Genomic DNA, 21,693 nt, shown 5'->3' with positions numbered 1-21,693 from the left:
CACGACAAAGCTAGCCACGACACAGCTAGAGCCACAACAAAGCTAGACAGGAAACAGCAAGCCACGACACAGCTAGAGCCAGAGACACAGCTAGAGTCACGACACAGTAACAACCCTCAAAACAGCCACAGCGAGTTACACAGCTAAAGTTAATGATACAGCCACTGACTGATAAACACTGATGCAGACCGAGATCTAAAACAATTATTGTTTCTCTCTCTCTCTCTCTCAGATAACAGCTTTTGATGAGCTGCAGGCAGACTTTAAGGTCCCCATCGATCAGGGCAATCCACTCCATGCGGTACGTATGTTTATCTACTGTGTTGTGTGTGTGGGATGTTTTTGACAAATGATGTGTTGCGTGTGTCTGTGTGATTTGATTCCCACAAGGGAAGTGGTGGGGCAGTGTTAACATACACAGTGGGGAGAACAAGAATTTGATACACTGCCGATTTTGCAGGTTTTCCTACTTACAAACCATGTAGAGGTCTGTCATTTTTATCATACGTACACTTCAACTGTGAGAGCCGGTTGACCAAATTGTAGACCTGCACAAGGCTGGGATGGGCTACAGGACAGTAGGCAAGTAGCTTGGTGAGAAGGCAACAACTGTTGGCGCAATTATTCGAAAATGGAAGAAGTTCAAGATGACGGTCAATCTCCCTCGGTCTGGGGCTCCATGCAAGATCTCATCTCATGGGGCATCAATGATCATGAGGAAGGTGAGGGATCAGCCCAGAACTACACGGCAGGACTTGATCAATGACCTGAAGAGAGCTGGGACCACAGTCTCAACGAAAACCATTAGTAACACACTACGCCATCATGGATTAAAATCCTGCAGTGCACGCAAGGTCCCCCTGATCAAGCCAGTGCATGTCCAGGCCCGTCTGATGTTTGTCAATGACCATCTGGATGATCCAGAGGAGGAATGGGAGATGGTAATGTGGTCTGATGAGACAAACTCCACTCGCCGTGTTTGGAGGAAGAAGAAGGACAGAGTACAACCCCAAGAACACCATCCCAACCGTGAAGCATGGAGGTGGAAACATCATTCTTTGAGGATGCTTTTCTGCAAAGGGGACAGGATGACTGGACCGTATTGAAGGGAGGATGGATGGGGCCATGTATTGGCCAACATCCTCCTTCCCTCAGTAAGAGCATTGAAGATGGGTCGTGGCTGGGTCATCCAGCATGACAACGACCCGAAATACACAGCCAGGGCAACTAAGGAGTGGCTCTGTAAGAAGCATCTCAAGGTCCTGGAGTGTATGGAGGAGTGGGCCAAAATCCCTGCTGCAGTGTGTGCCAACCTTGTCAAGAACTACAGGAAACGTATGATCTCTGTAATTGCAAACTGTACCAAATATTAAGTTCTCTTATGTATCAAATATGTCATGCAATAAAATGCAAATTCATGTGATTTTCTGGATTTTTGTTTTAGATTCCGTCACTGAAGAGTACCTATGATAAAAATTACAGACTTCTACATACTTTGTAACTGGGAAAACCTGCAAAATCGACTGTGTATCAAATACTTGTTCTCCCCACTGTATGCTCACAATGTCGTTCTTTATTCGCTCTTGACATGACTTTCAGCAAACATATTTTATCTTTGTAAATGTACGTTTTCTGAAGAAATTTCATATCTATTTTTCCGAACTGCACACTTTAATTTCATTCTGTTATATCCAGTTGAAATAAAACAAATTCTTTCATTTAACTTCATGCTGCTAAATAAGCACTTTTGATGAGAAATAACCTATTTGTAATATTTGTATTAATTACAATGCATTTATTTTACAGTAGCTGTAGTAGTTGCTGTTCAAAAAAGGTCAGACCAGCAATACAATTCTACAATGTAAATTTATAGTTTTTAACCATAATAATAAATGGCCTCTAATACTGTACAATAAGTGTGCCATGTAGTGCTATTTCAGGCACACACTTAGTATTAATGATGACCACTTCATCTGTGAGGAAATGGAACACTAGGGGTTGATAAAGGACAGGTTCTGCTCCTTGAATCCCTTCAGGGGTTTCTTGATTGTTATTCCCTCTGACTCCAGAATAGACAAGAATAATTTGAGCAATTTAAGTGCCCTGTGAAAACATTGTTTAGAGGTGACTTTGACTTGCATTGTATACCCCAGTGTGCTGTCAATATACTGTCAGAATAAAACATGTAGGGAACCCATTGCACTTAGTCATGTCTAAAAGCAGTTACTTTGTGTGGCTTTGTGGTCATTTCTCAAACCAAAAAAGCCACTGTAACATTTTTGGGGAGTCCAGCTTTCAGTTTGATCCACGCATCCAATATTATTTCTTTTTTTGCCTTGCTCCAGGCTGGATAAAGCTTTCTGGCCACAAACTTTTTTTTTTTTAAAGATGTATAGTCATGCAGAAGAAAACCTACTTAGTCATCTTGGGGTGCTGTTTGGCTTCCAAATACCCTGGATACCTTGATTGGATACATGGTGTCATTTTCTCTGTAAAGTACCTGGAGGTTCTAAAGCCATATCTGTATATATCAGTGCCAGGATCCTCAAACGTTTTCATCTTTGAAACATCCATCAGTAATGATCCAAAGCATGCAACCAGTTCCACACAAACACTGGTCACCGACCTCATCTATCAAAGTTTTGGAATAGCCAAGCCAGTCCCTTGACCGAAACCCCATCGAAAACGTGGGATGACCTGAAGAGGAGAATCCACAAGTGAGGACCAAGGTCTCAAAACAATCTTGAGAGGTTTTGCGTGGATGATCGGTCTCAGATGTGTTCTAATTTTTCATCAAGCTCTATGGGCAAAGACTCAGTGATGTTGGATTGGCAGAATACTTTTTTTTTCTTTGAACACGTTTACCTCATTTGGATTCTCTCATATTTTGAGTGTAGGACAGCAATAATTGTTCATAGCCTCATTTGCCAATCTTTGCTAAGGCTCAAATAATTCTGGGTGACACTATTTACTTGTTTGGCTTAAAATGTCAAAGCACTTTTTGAATCTTTTAGAGACTCAAAAGATTCATGGCAGTGATGTCCTGTGTGGCAGACACTGACTGTGAAGGGCCCGACTCTTGCCTGCATGATACAGTTACTAACACAATTAGAAGAGCAAAAAAGTTACATGATGTCATGCCTTTGGCTTTTAGCCATTCAGCATTCAGGACCCAAACCACCCAGTAGGTAATAATGAATATGACATCTGAAAAGAAGTCAGATCTCAGGGGGCACATGCCCCTCTGTCCTAAGGCCCCGGGACTCTATCTGTCCCCTTCAGCTGTGATGTGCATACCAGCCTGCCTCCTACTCTCCCTCCGGGGGTTATTGGAGATGTATGACTTCCTCCCTGAGGACCACCCTACTCCCCTGCCATGCTTGCCACCTCTGCCACCTTACCCTCACACCCAGGGAGCAGGATAATTAGTGCCTGACTGTCATCCTCCCCCTCCCAGGGGTCTTTCTGCGAGTCAGGGCTCATCCTGAAGGAACCGCAGTGGGAATCCACACAGACGCACACAGACGCACACGTTTCACGCAAACCTACAGTATGCACAACAAACAAACATCGACTTCAACACACGTCTGTGAGTCTCTGTGGTCCTGGGGCTGCAGGCACAGATAAGACGACAGATCCTATTATCATTTGGGCTACAAAAGGAAGTAGTGCCAACGGATGCCTGAAAGAAATGTATTGCTAGAGGGTGTGTGTTCAAGAACAGTTTGGAGGTGTGTCTGTTTCTGGTGCACAAGTTTGTGCGTGATCCTGGTTTAACAATACATGTCCCATGAAAAAAGTGCAACCTGACAATTTCATGTCCCTGCCAAGAAAATACTATTTGTGGCTTGGGGGTTAGGTTTAGGGTAAAACTTAAAATTGAGGTTAGTGTTACAATTGGGTTTAGTTTTAGGTTTGTGATTAGATTTAGGGTTAGGTGGTATGATTGAGGTCAGTCATAATGGTTCAGATGTTATGTTAAGGTGAGTCATAGAGTCATAAATGTGTCTTTCAGGCCCAGATTCATTTTTCCCCATCAATGTTAACGCAGAGACTCAGACGACAGCAGTGCAGAGCCTGATGAGAATAAATTATGCTTTAGTGCTTTATTCCCTGCAGCGCTCAGTCCTTTATTTCCCAGTAGCCTCTGTTGCTTATTGGAATCAGCTAGGGATAGTTAATTGATTGGTTGCTCTGACACCCAGGACATTTTACATAGGTGACATTTTGACAATGACAATTGCTAATACAATGTGGCCAGGTTGTTAAGTTTGCCCTGTCATCACATTGCAACCTGAACTCAGGGGACTACATAGACTATTTTATGTAAATCCATGGCACCCGAATTCTCATGATATGTAATGTTACATTAGGTTACATTACAATGCGCCTCCAAAACATTTATTACATTACGAATTGGCTAAAACGTGACATATGTTACGAATGCTATTGAAACATATAATATTTCACGAATGCAATTAGAACATATATGTTACGAATGCCAGACAAACATGTCATAAGTTACGAATGGTAAGAAAAAGTATCAGAAATTTGCACAAAACACCCAAGCCATGTTTTGAACTAGCAACATTCAGCTCTGAAGGCAGGCATCCTACCTACTCCTCCACACAGGGACAATGGATTTAGGGGGGACAAGTAATGGTCTTACCAAGGTCACTACAATATGTCATAAATGTATTTGAACGTTACAGTTACTTTAACTTTAGTTATTACAGCACTGGGGTAAGGTTAGGGTTAAGGTTAGGTATCACAGCACTGGGGTAAAGGTTAGGGTTAAGGTTTGGGTTAGAAAAAAATCACTTGTAACATATTGATGTTTTAACACCACTACGCACAGTGAGTACTCGCAGTGGGTAGAGCACCTATCTGTGGAGCGGAAGCACCTGGGGTTGAAACATTGCTTTTTACATTTTTTTCTGGATATTTACTCTAATATATTAGATAATATATAATATATTTTACGAATTTGGCTGTCAAAGATTAATGTAAAATAGTCTACGTAGTCCCCTGACACCAGGTTGCAGGTCCAATTAGATTTTTTTGTAACCCAAGTCAGGACACACTTAATGGTTCGTTTGAAAAATGGCACCTGACACTCAGGCATTTGGATTTGATCTTAATACCCAGGTGAAATCTACTAAACTATGACCCGTGGACTGCTGGTAAAAGGGCCTGGACAGATGTTTGTTCCTGTGTGTAGAGCATTTCTTTGGCGACTGCACACAGTATTTCTCTGTCAGGCATCTCAACACTGTTGTCTTTGTTCCACCATTTCCAAACTGCTTGAAGCAAAGAGAAAGAGCAGAGAAGGGGTGTGGTTAAAGGAAAGGCTCTAAATAGAGTTGCCCTTTTTGCCCTGCTGTCATCTATCTAAAAAACGAAGGGACCAGCTTCTCCTGAAAAGGCCTGCTGGGTCAACAGAATATTCAGCAGTTTTGGGCTCCCAAAAAATAATCTCCTCCTCTGACTGAGAGATAATACAAAAAGTTATGCCACCAACTCTGCTTGGTCAGAAAAGGAATAAATGGCAGTGATGCCTGTCCAAATTCCCATTCACATACAGGTGCTGGTCATATAATTATAATATCATCAAAAAGTTTATTTATTTCAGTAATTCCATTCAAAAAGTGAAACTTGTATAATGTATACATTCACTCCACACAGACTGATATATTTCATGTGTTTATTTCTTTACATTTTTATGATTCTAACTGACAACTAATGAAAATCCTAAATTCACTATCTCTGAAAATTTGAATATTACTTAAGACCAATACAAATAAATGTATTTTAGAAATGTTGGCCAACTGAAAAGAATGAACATGAAAAGTACGAGCATGTACAGCACTCAGTACTTAGTTGGGGCTCCTTTTGTCTGAATTACTGCAGCAATGCGGCGTGGCAAGGAGTCGATCAGTCTGTGGCACTGCTCAGGTGTTATGAGAGCCCAGGTTGCTCTGATAGTGGCCTTCAGCTCTTCTGCATTGTTGGGTTTGGCGTATCGCATCTTCCTCTTCACAATACCCCATAGATTTTCTACAGGGTTAAGGTCAGGCGAGTTTGCTGACCAATTAAAAATAGGGATACCATGGTCCTTAAACCAGGTACTGGTAGCTTTGGCACTGTGTGCAGGTGTCAAGTCCTTTTGGAAAATGAAATCTGCATCTCCATGAAGTTGGTCAGCAGTAGGAAACATGAAGTGCTCTAAAACTTCCTGGTAGACGGCTGCGTTGACCTTGGACCTCAGAAAAAACAGTGGACCAACACCAGCAGATGATCTGGCACTCCAAACCATCACTGACTGTGGAAACTTTACACTGGACTTCAAGCAACTTGGATTCTGTGCCTCTCCTTTCTTCCTCCAGACTCTGGGACCTTGATTTCCAAAGGAAATGCAAAATGTACTCATCAGAGAACATAACTTTGGAACACTCAGCAACTGTCCAGTCCTTTTTGTCTTTAGCCCAGGCGAGACGCTTCTGACGCTGTGTGGCAAGCCACTCTTGTTCAGGAGTGGCTTGCCACAAGGAATACGACAGCTGAAACCCATGTCTTGCATATGTCTGTGCGTGGTGGTTCTTGAAGCACTGACTCCAGCTGCAGTACACTCTTTGTGAATCTCCCCAACATTTTTGAATGGGTTTTGTTTCACAATCCTTTCCAGGGTGCGGTTATCCCTATTGCTTGTACACTTTTTTCTACCACATCTTTTCCTTCCCTCTGCCTCGCTATTAATGTGCTTGGACACAGAGCTCTGTGAACAGCCAGCCTCTTTAGCAATGACCTTTTGTGTCTTGCCCTCCTTGTGCAAGTTGTCAATGGTCGTCTTTTGGACAGCTTTCCCATGATTGTGTAGCCTACAGAACTAGACTGAGAGACCATTTAAAGGCCTTTGCAGGTGTTTTGAGTTAATTAGCTGATTAGAGTGTGGCACCAGGTTTCTCTGCCACACACTCTATTGAACCTTTTCACAATATTCAAAGAAACAAACACTTGAAATATATCAGTCTGTGTGGAATGAATGTATAGATTATACAAGTTTCACTTTTTGAATGGAATTACTGCAATAAATCAACTTTTTGATGATATTCTAATTATATGACCAGCACCTGTTTATAAAACACACCTCCTTCTTATGCAACAGATTGACTCACACTTTTCTCATTAGTGGGGAAAAAATCGCAAACAAAAGCTGCTTGCCACTTCATGTTTTAGTGACATTGGCACATTGGTCCCTACACTGCCTGTTACAGTCTTTAATCTGGTTCTCCAGCACTACCAATTCCCAGCCCATTTAAACTCCTGTACTTCTGCCTGAAGATATGGACATAGAGATATGTCAGCTGAAGAGAATACTGTCATCTTTTTGTCTATTGTGCTCATTTCAAAGGTGGAAAATGGTTGTGAATGGTAACACATGGGGATCCATAGGAGTAAGGATTAGGACACAAAGTGAGACAGATCTTTTGCTCAAAATAGGTGATCTCCTTTAAACAATAGTTTGTAATGGTCAATTGGGAGAACCAAGCCTTAATTATTCACTGATTCACTTTTTTTCACAATGAGTTTTTATTTCTTACTGATTATTATAAAAACAGTCGCTGGTAAGATAGCTGAATGAAGTTGATATATATATATTTCCACTGCAAAAATAATGGGTAAAATGGGTTGTTTCTTGTCAACAAAGGCATGTGTATAATCTCTATGGAATCTACTTGCTATCTGGGGGTTGGCAGTTGTTCATCGCTTTCCTCAAAGTTGTTAAAAAAAACTTTCCCTGTTAGTGCAACTTTGAAAAGAGTCCATCTTTTTCAAACTGTGAGTACAGATTACATTATAATACATAAAAATAGATGGCTGATGGTTTTCTTAGTTGCAATCCCTGGGAAGATTCTGGACCATACTCCTACACAATTTGCTGGGTTTTGTATTTTGTTATTCATTAGGCTATGTAAAATGTTCCAACAAATAGCCTATATGTTTTATTGTGTATGGTAGTGTATTTCGCTATAAACACTTTCATGATTTGTATTGATGAAGAACCAATGGGAAATGTTTTGCTTTTTAATAAAACCTGGGTATGAGAACATCTTGTTCTGCTTTATCTTATGACCGTCAATTTAATGGAACAAATATTATTTTCATATTTTTTAATGCTATACGCTGTGTCTGCTAAATTTACATGGGGCTTGTCTTGGCATAAAAAATATGCATATTTTAGAGAGGCAAAAAAGAGAATAAATGCAATTGTTGTGTACATACAACGTGAGGCAGCTGCCTCTAATTCGGGCAAATCAAATCGGCAGCGCAGAAATGCCTAGAGGCACCAGAAAAAAAGACACTTTAGTATACTTATCTTTTCATCTAGGGGAACTGGGGTAGCCAGTGTTTAATGTGCAGTTAGAAACAAATGGTCAAATATAAAGCGACGGAACACATCTTCCACTTTGTGTACTGTAGTCAACTCTGTAAAGGTACACACTGAAGGGCTTCTAATCTGACAAACAATCTTCTCTTGACAGTTTCTTAACATCTCTTCTCTCCTCTCAGCCTGAACCTCAGTTTACTTTTGTTTATCTTATTTACAGTGCCCAAGCACACTTGCTTGTCAAGCAAATTCTCGCTGACTAATATTTCAAAGCAAGCCCGTTCTAATTGCTTGCTAATGAGCGTTGAAACGTCAGCAGCTATCTGGCATCTTCATGGCTGCCACAGGAATATATTAGCATGGCCTCGTTCATGCTCCTGAAGATGATAGCAGAGAAAAACATGTAAGAGGCAAGTTCAGGTTTGCCCAAATTTTGTGCTGCAGTCCCAAAATAGGGCTAATTTACTGTAACTTTGCATAGATGTTGGTTTCTCATGTTGATGTGCTGTGTTGGGTCATGAAAGGACAGGGGTGAGGGGGCAATGCAAATGGGAAACATGAAAGTATCCTGCAGATTGAGTTAATATATACACACTGATGAGTCAAAACATTATGACCACCCACAGGTGAAGCGAATGACATCGATCATCTCCTACTAAGGGCATGTGTCAAGGTCTGGCTAGATTGGATGGTGAGCATACAATCAGTTTTCATAGTCAGTGTGTTGGATGCAGGAGAAATGGGCCGGATGACTGGGAGTAAAGGCAACTTTGACAAGGCCCAAATTGTTATGGCCAGACGATTGGGTCAGAGCCCCTCTGAAACAGCAGGGCTTGTAGGGTGCACCCGGTCAACAGTGGTGTTGGGCACCCAATGTTCATCGATGTGCGAGGGCAACGAAGGCTGTGCCATCTGGTCTGAACCCACAGAAGGTCTACTAGGGCATAAGTCACAGAAAATGTTAATGATTGGTTACAGGAGGAATGTGTCACAACACACAGTGCATCGCACCCCTGCTGCGTATGGGGCAGCGTAGCCGCAGACCGGTCAGAGTGCCCATGATGACCCCTGCCCACCGTCAACAGCGCCAACGAACCGGACCTTGGAGCAGGGGAAGGAGGTTACCCGGTCTGATGAGTCCTGTTTTCTTTGGACGGCCGTCTACGTGTGCCCTGTTGCCAGGATGCATTATGGGAAGGCGACAAGCCGTGATGCTCTGGGCAATGTTCTGCCGGGAAACCCTGGGTCCGGACATTCAGGTGGACGTCAATTTGACACGTGCCACCAACCTAAACATGGTCGCAGACCAGGTACACCCCTTCATGGCAATGGTATTTCCTGATGGCAGTGGCCTCTTTCAGCAGCATGACGCTGAATGGTTTGATTAACAGGATGAAGAGTTCATGGTGTTGCCCTGGCCTCCAAATTCCCCAGATCTCAATCCGGTTGAGCATCTGTGGGATGTTCTGGATCAACAAGTCCGATCCATGGCAGCTCCACCTCACAACTTACAGGACTTGAAGGATCTGCTGCAAATGTCTTGGTGCCAGATACCACAGGACACCTTCAGGGTTTTGTAGAGTCCATGCCTCGGGAGGTCGGCGCTGTTTGTGCGGCACGCGGAGGACCAACAGCATATTAGACAGGTGGTCATAATATTTTGGCTCATCAGTGTAAATATACAGTAAATATAAAAACTTTAATCAGAACCCAATTCTAAATTATGTCTCCTGCATTCAGTACTTGCTTCTATTTATTTTTAGGTCAGATTGCAGGTCTTTTGAACCAAACCGCTTTTGTCTGTGAAAAACTCAATATAAATATGATTTGGGATCATCTACAAGGACACATTAGCAAAAATAAGTCCATGTAATGTTAATAATATTAAAGTAAAACTTTGTCATGCATTTAAAAATCAGCACACTGCACTTTCAGAAATAGAATAATGTAAAGGTTTACTAAGTTTACTGTAAGATAAGGGATAGATTGTCCCTTCAGGTTTGGAGATGTAAGATAAGAAAAACAGCAGTGTAACTATCTGACACTCAAATCGAGATTAGCCACCAGTCTGCATGTTTATAGTGTGCCAGCAAATCTGTTAGAGTGGTCTTGGTAAGAACATATGCTTTGCCTGCTTTCTACAGTTGTGTTACTTCAGATTACATTATTTAGAAGCATACAGTAGCTGTCTGTGATGAATTATACATCCCATCAGATGAAGTTCTTCTTTAGTGAGGGGATTTTCAAAACTACGAATTAAATATGTATGTTCATTAAATTAGCTTTTCACAATAGCACAGCATTGCAAGCATGACTCAACCATGTAAACTTGGTATTATGGAGAAACATACAGACTTACACTGTGACTCTCAGGGCAAGGTATCCATCCACAACAGGCATAGAGACAACCACAGCCCAAACTAGGAAACATATCTGGGTAATTGCCATATGCCATTCTGCTCACGTGTGCCATTCAAGAAAAAGAGCTTGCCTTCTCACCTCGCATGGCATGGGTGTTTCTAAATATGGTCCTTGTTGTCCTTGCCAGTTTCTGGTTGCACTGTAGAGAGAGGAGTGCTTGGCCAAGAAGTGGGGGGTAGACAAGTGCTCTAGGCAGTGTTGGGTTGGCACCACAAAGCCCAAGCACCACAGACACAGACACAGGCAGAGGAAGATGAAGTCTGCCTGTTCCTCTGGGGAGGCCAGTCTCCTACCTGTCTCATTGTGGGGCGCCAGATAGACTAGTGGCTCAAGCGTTGTGTACTACAGGTCTTAATGACTAGACAGCTTATTTCACTACAGTATCTCGTGTATTCATTGAAGTGTGTTGAATAGCATTTCTTTTCTTTACCTCTGCACCCTTATTTGGGAAACTATTGTGTTTCCGTAGTCTGCTAGATGAAACGATTCAGGGTTTCCAGAAGCTTTTTTGCTGATTTATGTTCTGTTCATATTTATTCTCCACACACAGTTTCTGGTCTATTTGTAGAGAACAGCATACTCTGGCAAATTAAGTACAGTTATATCAAAGTTGACTCAATGTCTACAAGAATACATAATGATTATAATATGATATTCTACATAACAATATGTAATATGATAGTGTAGTATAACTTCAGGCTAATGAAAGGCAAAAACACCTGGTCATTTAATGATGAATGTATGTATTAAAAATATATTCAGGATCATTCACCATATTAACTATTTGTGATCCATCTGTTTACATTAATGGGCATACAGGTCTGAGTTATAGCCTACAATTAAATTATTTTAGAGCAGATGGAGTAGTTACAGGTAGTTATATCTGTGTATTTGCATATGCACAAAAGCTGACAAATTCCGGATCTTTGGTTTGATGGACTACAGACAAAAAGTTGGATATGCGGCCTATCTATATATTCTAATGCAAGGGTTAATATTTTTTATTGTTTCCTGTTTGCTCCAACAGAGAGAGCGACTCCGGAACATTGAGAGGATCTGCTGCCTGCTGAGAAAGGTAAATAAATGTTCTTTTTAGAACTCACTCATCATTACTTCATGTGAGTATAGTGTGTCATATAGACATTTTAGTGCCACCAACTGATTACATTGTTCAATCATTCAAACTTCATGTAGTACAAATAAGGGCATTTGAAGGTGCTTAAAACAGGGAGTGAGAAAATAAGATGAGAAATCTAAAACAAAACAATTTTCAATAGTATTACACAAATTATAATGGTAAAATAGCTATATTAATTATAATACAGTGGACCTGAGAGACTAAAGATACTAGAGATATATAAAAATAGTTTCAATAAATTCTAAGGCCCTCAGATCCTCTGGCAAGCAGATTCACAGGCCAGGATCATTGTGAAAGATGCAGGTATTTGGCTAACATCACATGGGGATAAAGAGATATACAGCTGCTGTAACATCAGCGTAGCTTTGAATATACACACCATGATTCTCAATAATACTAGGGTGACACCACATTCGTTTTTAGATACATGCTCTCCACAAGCAATATGTATGTATTTACTTGTAAGATACGTCCAAAACTAGTTCATTTTTAGACCTGACAAGCCAACCCAATTTTGGAGAGAGCTCAGTAGGACATTGTGATCTGTACTGTCAAAGTTGCACTTAAGCCAAGGAAAGATAGATTCTTATCATCGGCATTCAGTCTGAGGTCATTCATCACTTTGGCTAGTGCAGTTTATGTTCTATGGCTGGCATGAACCAGATGGACATTGTTTTTTTAATACAGTTATTAATCTTTATAGATAGGCTTTGTGCAGTACATAATGTACCATAGATACTGTGTCTGAAAAAACATTAAAGGAATAGTGTGAGATTTTGATAAGTTAGCTTATTTAGAGTCATGGATTACATTTGTGTACCTTTTGTCCAGTAAAGAAGCTGCAGGCACAGTAGTTTCACAAGCCAGTGCTAACCACTTTTAACATAGTGACCTGAAGTCTACAAAAACAGGTAGCATGCAAATAAATATATATAATCACCTATGCAGGCCTATGAATTATGAAATTGTAATTTTTGTGGGGATTTATGTATGCCTATTTATCTGTGTGTGTTTGTTAGTTGGGTCTACGTAACATAACTTTCATGTCCAAATGAGCTCAAAACAATATGCTTGAAAGTAAGAGAACATTTTGATCTAAAAAGTGTGGAACGAATGGTGGATCCGAGCTCTTCCTTTGAACATTACATGTGGGCATTTTGAGTAAGACATTTGTTTAAATCATTCCCACAAATGCATTTTCAATTCATATAAAATATGTAAATATAATATATTCCCAAATACTTGGGGGTGAGTCAAAATAATTTGCCTGAGGGTAGCTTGTTGCATTATAGAAAGCATACAACTTAATAAACAAAACTGTGGACTATCCCTTTAATATTCTTGTTTTGTCGACTCACATCATGAATAAGGATGTTTTTGCAAAGGATTAAATCTTCCCCCTGCACTGTCTGTGCCTAGTGCCTGAGGTCTTTGAGCCTGAAGTTACCGCTGTGGAGTGTGTGTGCATGTGAATGTTTGTGTGTGTGCCTAGGGCTTGTGGAGTTGAGGCTGTTGTTCTTTGTCTGTGTTGTCTACTATGTGCCTGAAGCTCATATGTCACCTCTGGGGACAAGTGTCCTTGCAGTAGTGACCCAGTGTTAGTGTGGCGCTACACAACCAAGTCAGATCAGAACAGAGGATAACCCCTATTGTTCTACCAGGCCTGTCACATATTCATTTGAGTTCATTTTTTTCCAGAAGTTCTTTAGCCCTGCATGGGCAGTGTTACCTGAGCCAATGTCCATCTCACAGTTTTACATAGAAACGCCTCTTGATGTTGTTGAAGGATTGTGGGGTTTATTTTCAAACTGGCCTGGTTTTATGTCAGCAGGTACTGTACATTACAAGCCAGTCACAGAGGAGCACTAGCGGGTGGTTTTATTTCTCACTGCCACGTTCAATTTGGGAGTGCGAAACAGCGGTGTTGTCACAGCAACAGAACCGACTGTAGAGTGCTACTCATCTATCTCTCCCTTTTATTTTGGTCTCATTCTCCCTTCCCCAGTCCCCACACACCTCAGTGAGTACCGCAACAGAAGCATAGCGGCAGGCAAGGCGAGCTTGTTCATTTGCAAGGCAATGTTGCCTATATCACTGGTCTGTTCCTGATTCTAATACACAGGAGGCCCGTTTTCATGGAGATGAGGAAATGGAGTATTGAAATGATCGAAAGTTGGAGGTTTAAAGTGGGATTTTGCCAGAGCAGAAACTATTCGTCCAGGGTTCTACAAAATGGAGAGAGAGTGGAGGGCAAAAGAGATAGAAAAGGAGTGATAACAAGGCAACTGTAAACATGTTCTCCCCAATGAATGATGCAGCTCTTCCCCTTGGGCCAATTAAGACATTCTGTGTGATTTTCAGTTGATTAGTGTTGTGTCCCCCTTGGGCCAATAATTTTGAAAATCCGGGTCGTCTATGACAACACACATAATTCACTATACTTTAGACAAATTCAGGCCAATGATGTCGGAAAAGTAATAACTGAAGAATTTCAGTTGATTATTGTAGCCCCACTTTTGGGGTAATGTGTCATGAAGTGAATGTTCGATTTTGAGGCACATTTAGGTGTTCTTTGGGGGAACTTTGTTTGGGGACCCCTTAAGTCAGTTTTCCTCATTGCAAGTCATGCGGGCCACTGCTAAGGGTGTCTGATATCATGCCACCCTCCATACATTAAGGATGGCATGATTTATTTCTCAAGGCTTAAATGCTTTCAAGAATCCTTTAAAAAAGCTCTTTTAATAATGGTTCCTTGAGTAACCTTTTGAATAACTTTTTGGGCTTCTTCAGATGTATCCTTAAAATACCCTTTAAAATGTCCCAAGAAAAACACAATTTCAGTGTGAAGAACATATACAGTGGGGAGAACAAGTATTTGATACACTGCCGATTTTGCAGGTTTTCCCACTTAGAATTTTTATCATCGGTACTCTTCAACTGTGAGTGACGGAATCTAAAACAAAAATCACATTGTATGATTTTTAAGTAATTCATATGCATTTTATTGCATGACATAAGTATTTGACACATCAGAAAAGCAGAACTTAGAATTTGGTACAGAAACCTTTGTTTGCAATTACATAGATCATACGTTTCCTGTAGTCCTTGACCAGGTTTGCACACAATGCAGCAGGGATTTTGGCCCACTCCTCCATACAGATCTTCTCCAGATCCTTCAGGTTTCGGGGCTGTCACTGGGCAATACAGACTTTCAGCTCCCTCAAAAGATTTTCTATTAGGTTCCGGTCTGGAGACTGGCTAGGCCACTCCAGGACCTTGAGATGCTTGTTACGGAGCCACTCCTTAGTTGCCCTGGCTGTGAGTTTCAGGTCATTGTCATGCTGGAAGACCCAGCCACAACCATCTTCAATGCTCTTACTGAGGGAAGGAGGTTGTTGGCCCCATCCATCCTCCCCTCAATACGGTACAGTCGTCCTGTCCCCTTTGTGGAAAAGCATCCCCAAAGAATGATGTTTCCACCTCCATGCTTCACGGTTGGGATGGTGTTCTTGGGGTTGTACTCATCCTTCTTCTTCCTCCAAACACAGCAAGTGGAGTTTAGACCAAAAAGCTAAATTTTTGTCTCATCAGACAACATGAGCTTCTCTCATTCCTCCTCTGGATCATCCAGATGGTCATTGGCAAATTTCAGACGGGCCTGGACATGCGCTGGCTTGAGCAGGGGTACCTTGCATGCACTGCAGGATTTTAATACATGACGGTGTAGTGTGTTACTAATGGTTTTCTGTGGTCCCAGCTCTCTTCAGGTCATTGACCAGGTCCTGCCGTGTAGTTCTGGGCTGATCCCTCACCTTCCTCATGATCAGTGATGCCCCATGAGGTGAGATCTTGCATGGAGCCCCAGACCGAGGGAGATTGACCATCATCTTGAACTTCTTCCATTTTCGAATAATTGCGCCAACAGTTGTTGCCTTCTCACCAAGCTGCTTGCCTATTGTTCTGTAGCTCATCCCAGCCTTGTGCAGGTCAACAATTTTATCCCTGATGTCCTTACACAGCTCTCTGGTCTTGGCCGTTGTGGAGAAGTTGGAGTCTGTTTGATTGAGTGTGTGGACAGGTGTCTTTTATACAGGTAACGAGTTCAAACAGGTGCAGTTAATACAGGTAATGAGTGGAGAACAGGAGGGCTTCTTAAAGAAAAACTAACAGGTCTGTGAGAGCCGGAATTCTTACTGGTTGGTAGGTGATGTTATGCAATAAAATGCAAATTAATTATTTAAAAATCATACAATGTGATTTTCTGGATTCCGTCTCTCACAGTTGAAGTGTACCGATGATAAAAATGACAGACCTCTACTTACACCGTAAGTAGGAAAACCTGCAGAATCGGCAGTGTATCAAATACTTGTTCTCCCCACTGTAAACAATGAAGAACCTCTTGTTATTGTAGGACAAGAAGAATTATTCACCCAAATGTAGTCAGTATCGGGCAAGTGGTATCTCAGATGTTACGTGAGGTGCATACTAAACTGTGACGTCATAGATATTCCCCCCACCAATTTTTTGGTGGAGGAAAAATCAGACAGCTGCTGCAGTGCTCTGGTGATTCTGAATTTTCGTATGGTGAAATCTCTATCTGCTCCCCACACACAGTGTCTGACTGGGCCTATGCCATACCACCATGTCTGACAGTGTAGACAGCTTCCAGTTCTTCAGGCAGCAATACGACAGATTGAGCAGGCAGCCTCCAGAACCAACTCTCCAGGCTGCACCACCACGCATCATTTAGCTCAGAAGATTAACAATGGATGGAGAGTGTCATCCAAATCTAAAGATTATGTCTATACTCAGCATTCCCTGAGGGAAGGAATGATGTACAACATTATACATTTAGAATTCAAACACGTTAATTTACTGTCTTGAAAGCCAGAAAATTAGACCGGTTTGATGACATCATAACCTGAATCTGCTTTATGAATCATAATGGACAAATTCCTAGCAGGAGGGGTGCACAGGGAAAACCCATTGAGATTACTCTAAAGGGGGAGCCCACAGCAAATCCAGAACAAAGGCCAAATTCCACTTTGGGGCATTGGGTTTGCAGACTGGCCTAAGGCAGCACACACCATTCAGGAATCAAACAACCTGCAGACAGGACCTGGAAATAGTACCTGAAAAACACTTTTGGCAAGCTGAAATTGCAATAAAATACACCTTTAAAGTGAAGAATGAATGGAGAAGCAAAGGCTATACATTACCATCAGATCATTTGTACCACCATAGTGAACTTGGAAGCTAAAAGATGCAATAGATCCAACTATTTTAACATGGTAAAAGTGAATTGTGCCAGTCCAGGCTGGTCTCTGGGGAATACGCTAACCTTAAACTGAACCTTACCTTTTTTTGTTTTCTAACCTTAACATCTTTTTTTTTTCATTTTCCAAACCATAACTCCTAATCTTAGCTCAAACTTTAACCTCAGCAATGTGATGCCTAACCTGAACCAAGCCTTAAATCTTATTCCCAACATATCATACATTTTGTGATCAAAAGAAACTTTTATTAGCGTTTTCCCTAATGTTACGTAAAGTATCAAATTGATTTGGTGTTTAAACCAATGTCAATGTACTGCTGATTACAGTTTAGCTTCCTTCATCAACTGTCCCCCTGTACGACACTGGGTCCAAATCCTACAGTACATAAGACAAGTGACCACCCTCCTTGACTACATTCCAATCATTGGAGCTAAACATATGATACCAATTTGATAGCTTGATCTTGACATTTTAACTTCTGGAGTGAGTTTACGTTACTCACCCCTTAAAAAATTGCTACACCGTGAAATACCCCAGTCTGTGGAGCTGTGCCTAACAGCCGATCTGGGTCACAGGCACATGCTGACGTCGGCATTCAGGTGTTGCGCGAGTCATGGTTTTCATGACTGTCCAAATTGTACTACTGAGGTCATTTGGCTTCATCAAATAATGGTTGCTGTTTTTAAATTGTTTTATACTGGCAAACAGTTCTTGTTAATGTGAATAGGTTCATAGCCAAGAGTTACTTAGTAATGGCAAAAATTGAGAGACCACTGCAACTTTTTCTTTCCTTTCCAAAAAAGTTGAAAAGGAAAGTTCTGAGTGAGGAACAGAAGCGTTCAATTTGCAGTGGTCTCTTAATTTTAACCCTTCTGTTTAAAACCTTCCTTTCCAACATTTTTGGAAAGGAATGAAAAAGGTGAAGTGGTATCTTAACTTTTAGCCGGGCCGCATAAGCAGAGCCAGCTAAGAAGAGCGAATGTCTCTGACTGACTGACTGACTACCCACCCACCCACCCACCACTTGTTAAATAGCGTAGTGGTTAGAGAAGCGTAGTGGTTCGAATCTCCTCGCAGGCCAAGCAAAGTACGCATTATGAATTATTCCGTATAGATGAAAACTGGTGAAATGTGTAATGCCGTGGCGTTATGGTTAAAGACAGTGCCTCACGTGGAAGGCTCAATGTCGAATCTATTGTGAACAACAACATTTATTTATTTTATTTCCACAATTCTCTCGTCGTTTCACTTGATGAAGAAGTTAGTTATCGTTACCTTTCTTGGTAGTTATTGTATCAAGGTCATTCATGAATGAAAGACAAAAGTATGTTATTCCATGAAAGACAAAATACGTTCTTATGCCATGAAATGAAATAGCTTTGGCAGACTCGCTAGCAACTGATCAATTCCTTATGACTGTTCCAGTAAGTTAGTAGATACTGGTAAAGCCTATTACTGGCTAATAAACTATTCAAACGGCCAGTGGCAAAAGACACAATTTGTGGTGGAGGTAAACTTAGTGAGAAACGTTTGCCAGTATCAATATCATTCACGAATGGCCAATTAGCAGTTAAAACTGACAGTGGCAAAAGAGGATTTGTTCATAGACACAAGAGGCTATACTGACACCCATTGTCTGTAGAGCTCTGTGGTGTAGTGGTTAGCGATATATAGCCTTTCACGTGGGCGACCGGGGTTCGAGTCAAATAATGAGTGTTAGAGAGGATTTTGTAGATTTAGAAATTATTCCAGAATCATATTCCCATGTTGTCTTTTCAATTAGGCTAAAAGTGTTTGTTTGTCTTTGCTTTCAGTCCTCCGGTGCACAAGGCTGGGGCCCTTATAGCTGGCAGTGTTTAATCATTACCACTACCGATCAGCAATGTAAAACTACGAATTATGTAATTTTTCCAAATGGACTGCTCAAAAAATGTTCAAGGAACACGTAATCATCACCGTATAACACCAAGTCAATTAAGCTTCAGGGTTATCAATCTGTCCAGTCAGGAAGCATAAGCGATTGTTAATCAGTGTCACCTGTTTTGGTGAAAGAGAAAGTTACAACAGGTGCACTGGAGAGGCAAAAGCAAGACAACGCCCCAAAATGTTGCACTTGAGACTGTACTGAGAGACACAGCAAACCTTGCGTCTGTACATATGGAAGTTCCATCCTGGAGGAGCTGGACTACCTGTGCAACCTGAATGGGCTGCAGGTATAGCCTCATGCTACCAGTAGTGACAAGGACACTAGCAAAACACAAAACAACAGATGAATCAGCCCGGAAGGATGAGGAGAGATCAACTGTCTGTGGCCACCACCTGCAAAACCATTCCCTTTTTGGGGGTTGTCTTGCTGTTGCCTCTCCAGTACACCTTTTGTCACTTTCATTTGAACCAAAACAGGTGACATGGATTCACACAGATTGATATCCCTGAAGTTTAATTGACTTGGTGTTATACTGTGATGATTACTTATTCCCTTAATTTTATTTGGGCAGTGATAAAAGAAATACTCTATGACTCCCAGGTATAGTTGAGTATATGCAGAGTTCTCAGAACATCTTACTATATATTGTTTCCCAATACAGAGCATTATGAACTTAAAATTTGCCTTTTACCTCGTCCACCTAGTTTGCACTCTGATTCTGTTTTCAGTGTAAGGTGGTAGAAAGTGATAGGGCCTGATGATAGCTGTCAAGGCATTTATACTATATTGTGTGCCTTTGTGCATGTTACAGAATGTCATACTAGTGGAACGTGGTGGTACTGCATTATATAGCACACAGATATGATGATGAAATATGAATCTACTGTAAATGTATGACAACCAAGGATGAGGGGATAACTATGGTTAGTGAGTCTTAGTAGATTTGTGTCTTCGCAGGATATTAAAATGGGAATTAAATGGGATTTTTGATATTACTTGACATCTCTTACATTTTCCATTTACAAGAGCCTCTTATGCAGAGCAACTTAATGTAGTGGGTACATGCATTTCCATCTTTTTTTCTGACTGGAGCCATGTGGGAAGCAAATCCACAACCCTGGCGTTATAAGCACCACGCTTTACCAATTGAGTTACATGGAACCAACAGGGCTGTACTATCACCCTTTGTTTGGCTACAGGTCAGCCTAACCCAGTAGCCAAATTTACAGAATTAAACTACAGTAGAGATACGCAAATAAGTTAATACAATAATTAAAATCATGCATGTGGAATTGTAGCATTCTGATACAACAAACAACACTTCATTGCGAGCTCAGGAATGTGACTGAATATTTCCTCAATGCCCATATGTGTGAAGTTGCCAACTTGTCCCCCTGCCAGAATAATCAGAGCTTATGCAAAAGAACCAGCGCTCTGATCCCAAGCTGGGAGAGAGGAAAATAAAATAAAACTGCTGATTGACAGCCACAGCTTAGCGATTGGATTTATTGTTAATCATGCCCGTGCAGTGTGTTTGGCATTGTAAATGGAACTATGATTTGAGGAGTATACATAACATTGAGTTATTTGTCTGTTGCTGTTGTACACTTGCAATTAATTATTGTATGTTATAATAGTAGAATGAGGCTTGCATTCAATCTAATAATTAATGGAAACTCTGATACTAAGGACTTCTGTTTCAACTTACACAGGAGTTGCTCCTGTAGCCTCGATTATTATCATGGGGGTATTGCTCTTGTGCTACTCTGCTTCTCTTCATTGTTTCTATAGGGCTATCCCAAAGGGCTATCCCAGGACTCACCCCCACACTTCTGTCTCTACGTGTCAATCCCTGTTCATTCCTCCTTTCCCCTTCAAAATGGAGTGAGTTCATTGTACCTGGTTGCCCAATTTCTGCTTTAATAAGCAACCTTTTCGTTCTTTCGTACTCCAAATCCCCATCACAGCCAATCAGTGCCCAGCAAGCAAACAAGTACAGAATAGTCCCCGGTGGTTGCTGTAGCGGCAGATGATTATTCTTCAAAAGAGGAGCTACTTTTGATGTTTCAGTACGAGGTTTCCATCCCCTCCATCACATTGCCTCACACCCCATTCATCTCCCAAGAAATTTGCATAGGATTTTCAGTTGGCAGCGAATTGGAGGCAGGGAGGTTTGGTTGGGCCTGACAGATGAGTGCTGCTCATTGAGAATGTAGATATATACCAGAGTACACACAAGCGGCTGGTGGTTGTAGAAACACAGGCAGCTGATGTTGTAGAAACATTGTCTGATGTAGGCCACAGAGGAATTGTTGGTTTTTGATAAAGCTCCTACCAGAACCGTTGATGTGGAGTTGCTGGAGCAGGAGGTACAACATTGTTTAATAAACTGCATTGAGGTCCTTGGGCTGTGATTCTGGGCTATCTTGTGACAATTGGACTTCATGTTCATGTCCGGGTCGTTTCAAAAAGCGCAATAGAACTTGGGGCTGCAAACCTATAGGTTACTTTATTTACTATGTACTGACACAGAGACATCCTG

General features: G+C 41.3%; 1 protein-coding gene across 4 annotated transcripts in view; it reads left to right on the top strand.

The window, feature by feature from the left end:
* Positions 1–21,693, top strand: part of cnih3 (cornichon family AMPA receptor auxiliary protein 3) — a 43,626-nt gene that overhangs the window by 7,809 nt on the left and 14,124 nt on the right. For all 4 annotated transcript variants that reach the window (XM_010882663.4, XM_010882665.4, XM_010882664.4 and 1 more), the window contains exons 2-3: positions 233–301; positions 11,838–11,885. In XM_010882663.4, coding sequence (XP_010880965.2) covers positions 233–301; positions 11,838–11,885 — 117 coding nt within the window. The remainder of the gene's footprint in view (positions 1–232; positions 302–11,837; positions 11,886–21,693) is intronic.

The sequence above is a fragment of the Esox lucius genome, chromosome 18 (assembly GCF_011004845.1).
Source record: "Esox lucius isolate fEsoLuc1 chromosome 18, fEsoLuc1.pri, whole genome shotgun sequence".
Lineage (NCBI taxonomy): Eukaryota > Metazoa > Chordata > Actinopteri > Esociformes > Esocidae > Esox > Esox lucius.
The sequence above is the reverse complement of the archived record's forward strand: the minus strand, read 5'-3'. Positions and strand labels throughout refer to the sequence as shown.